Source organism: Eimeria necatrix, genomic scaffold (assembly GCF_000499385.1).
Source record: "Eimeria necatrix Houghton genomic scaffold, Enh_scaff423, whole genome shotgun sequence".
Lineage (NCBI taxonomy): Eukaryota > Apicomplexa > Conoidasida > Eucoccidiorida > Eimeriidae > Eimeria > Eimeria necatrix.
Genome location: NW_013654799.1, coordinates 13,166 through 15,665, shown reverse-complemented (window position 1 = coordinate 15,665; position 2,500 = coordinate 13,166). Strand labels below are relative to the sequence as shown.

The following is a 2,500-nucleotide window of genomic DNA, read 5'->3' as shown; positions in this document are numbered from 1 at the left end:
TTTCTTTTAGTGAACCTTCTGAACTATTTAAGAAGAGCAGCAGGAAGCAAGTAGTTCTTTGTTGCTCCTGTTTGTAGAGCAGCAGCAGCAGCAGCAGCAGCAGCAGCAGCAGCAGCAGCAGCAAAGAGCCAAAAAAGAATTTAATAAGTTAATCAGCAAACCGGGCCCGCAGGGGGGGCCCTTAGCTTCCATTCTGTTAAAAGGGATAATACCAAAAGAGGGGGGCCCCCCAAGGGGGGGGCCCCCAAAGAGGGGGGCCCCCAGCAGTACCCTTTGGGGCCCCTCGGCTCCCTTGCTGCTGCATGCATGCGCTCTATGCAGCAAATCAAAAGGGGCAAAGAGGGCCCCAAAGCAGCAGCTGTTAGTGGGGGGGAGGGCCCCACAGCCAGGGGGGCCCCCTGGGGGCCCCCAAGGGGGCCCCCCTGGGGGCCCCCAAGGGGGCCCCCCTGGCTGTGGGGCCCAGAGGGGGCCCACCCCCTTGCCATGATCTCGAGGCAATCCTCAGCTATTTGGTGCTGCTGCAGCAGCTGCTGCTGCTGCAGCTGCTGCAGCTGCAGCAGTTGCCGTTGCTGCTGCTGCTGCAGCACATCCCGCGAGCTGCTGCTGCTGCTGCGAACTGCTGCTGCTGCTGCTGCTGCTGCTGTCTCCTTAAATCTAGGGGCCCCCACAGTCTGGGGCCCCTCAGGGGGCCCATAAAGGCTCATAAGGGCCCCCGCCAAGGGGGGCCCCCCAAAGGGGGCCCCTAGAGGGGCCCCCAGGGGGCCCCCCCTGCCTTCTTGAATGAGTTCAATGCCGTACTCAAAGCAAAGCTGGACTTCTTCATCCTGAGAGGGGCCTTCCCCCTCCTCTGCTGCTGCTGCCGCTGCTGCTGCTGCTGCTGCTGCTGTTGCTGCTGCTGCTGCTGCAGTTTGGCTTTTAGCAGCAAAACCTGCGTGGGCGCAGCCAGCTGGGGGGGCCCCCAGGGGCCCCAGAGAGTACAAAGAAAAGAAAGAAAAGTTGAAGTTTTTATTTATTTTAATTTTATTTATTTTATTTTCTTTTTCGGAGTTTAAGGATTCCCACAAGAGCCGCACCAGCTGCTGCAGCGGACTGCTCTCGGTGCCCCAGCAGCTGCAAAAACAAATAAATAAATAAATAAATAAATAAATAAATAAACAAACAAATAAATAAATAAATAAATAAATAAATAAATAAATAAATAAATAAATAAATAAATAAATAATCAATTGGTAACGAATAATAGCAAGAAGCAGCAGCAGCAAAAGCAGCAGTACCAGCAAAAGCAGCAGCAGCAGCAAACGCAGCAGCAGCAGCGAAAGCAGCAGCAGCAGCAAAAGCAGCAGCAGCAGCAAAAGAAGCAGCAGCAGCAAAAGAAGCAGCAAACCAGCAGCAGAATGAAGTGAAAAAAGACCACCAAAAGAAGCAAAAAGCCGAATTTAAAAATAAAAATAAAAACAAAATAAATTACCTTTCCAACTCAGAGGGTACTGGCGCCAAGAGGGGCCCCTCAGCTTGGGGGGCCCCCCCCCCTGCAGCAAAAGCAGCAGCAGCAGCAGCTTGCAGGGCCCCTGCTGCTGCTAGGCTCTCCAGGTGTACGTACACCCCAGCCCCTGCAGCCCCAAACAGCCACAGGGGGGCCCCCAAGAGGGCCCCCTTGGCTTCGCTGCTCAGCAGCCAAGCTGCGCTCCGCAGCAGCAGCAGCAGCAGCGGGGGCCCCTCGGGGGCCCCCGGGGGGCCCCCCGGGGGGCCCCCCAAGGGGCCCCCAGAGGGGCCCCCAGGAGGGGCCCCAGGGGGGCCCCCCGGGGGGCCCCCCGGGGGGCCCCCCGGGGAGTGGGTACAGAGCTGCCGCAGCAGCGCGATGAGCTCAAGCAGCTTCAGCCGCAGCAAATAGAGGGGGGGGGCCCCCCTTGGGGGCCCCAAGGGGGGCCCCCCTTTGTTTAGATTTGTCTCCTTTGAGGGAATACTTTCCGGGCTTTCAGGCCAGCAAAGGGGGGCCCCCACGGCCCCGCTTGCTGCTGCTGCTGCTGCTGCTTTGCTGCTGCGCAACGGCAGCGCTATGGGGCCCCAGGGGGGCCCCCAGGGGGGCCCCCTGGGGGCCCCCCAAGGGGGGCCTCAGGAGGTCTCTGAGGGGCCAAGAGGAATCTAGCCTTGCAGCAAAAGCCCTCACCACCCTTCCCAGCACTGCAGCAGCAGCAGCAGCAGCAGCGGGCTCCTCCTTGCTGCTGCTGCTGTTGCTGCTGCTGCTGCTGCTGCTGCTGCTGCTGCTGTGCCCCCAGCCCCGCAGCAAATGAGACTGCTGGGCCCTGGGGCCCAGGGCGAGGGCCCCCCCGCGTATTAGGAGGGCCCCCAGGGTCACCTGGAGGCCCCTGGAGAGCTGCAGCAGCAGCAGCAGCAGCTGCAGCAGCAACTCAGACTCCGCAGCTAGCTGCTGCAGCAAGGCAGCAGCAAGGGGGCCCCCCGCGGGCCCTTCGGGGCAGCAGCACAGCAGCCGCCCATAGTC

The 2,500-nt window shown here is 60.4% G+C and overlaps 1 protein-coding gene across 1 annotated transcript in view; it reads right to left on the bottom strand.

Annotated features, from left to right (window-relative positions):
- Positions 1-152: 152 nt before the first annotated feature.
- ENH_00052890 (hypothetical protein) overlaps positions 153-2,500 on the bottom strand; it is a gene marked incomplete at both ends in the record, with an annotated part of 3,412 nt that continues 1,064 nt past the window's right edge. Inside the window, 3 exons of the mRNA XM_013583722.1 lie at positions 153-1,110; positions 1,469-1,872; positions 2,168-2,500. The exon at positions 2,168-2,500 is cut by the window's right edge and continues 16 nt beyond it. Of these exons, the coding sequence (XP_013439176.1) occupies positions 153-1,110; positions 1,469-1,872; positions 2,168-2,500 (1,695 nt within the window). The remainder of the gene's footprint in view (positions 1,111-1,468; positions 1,873-2,167) is intronic.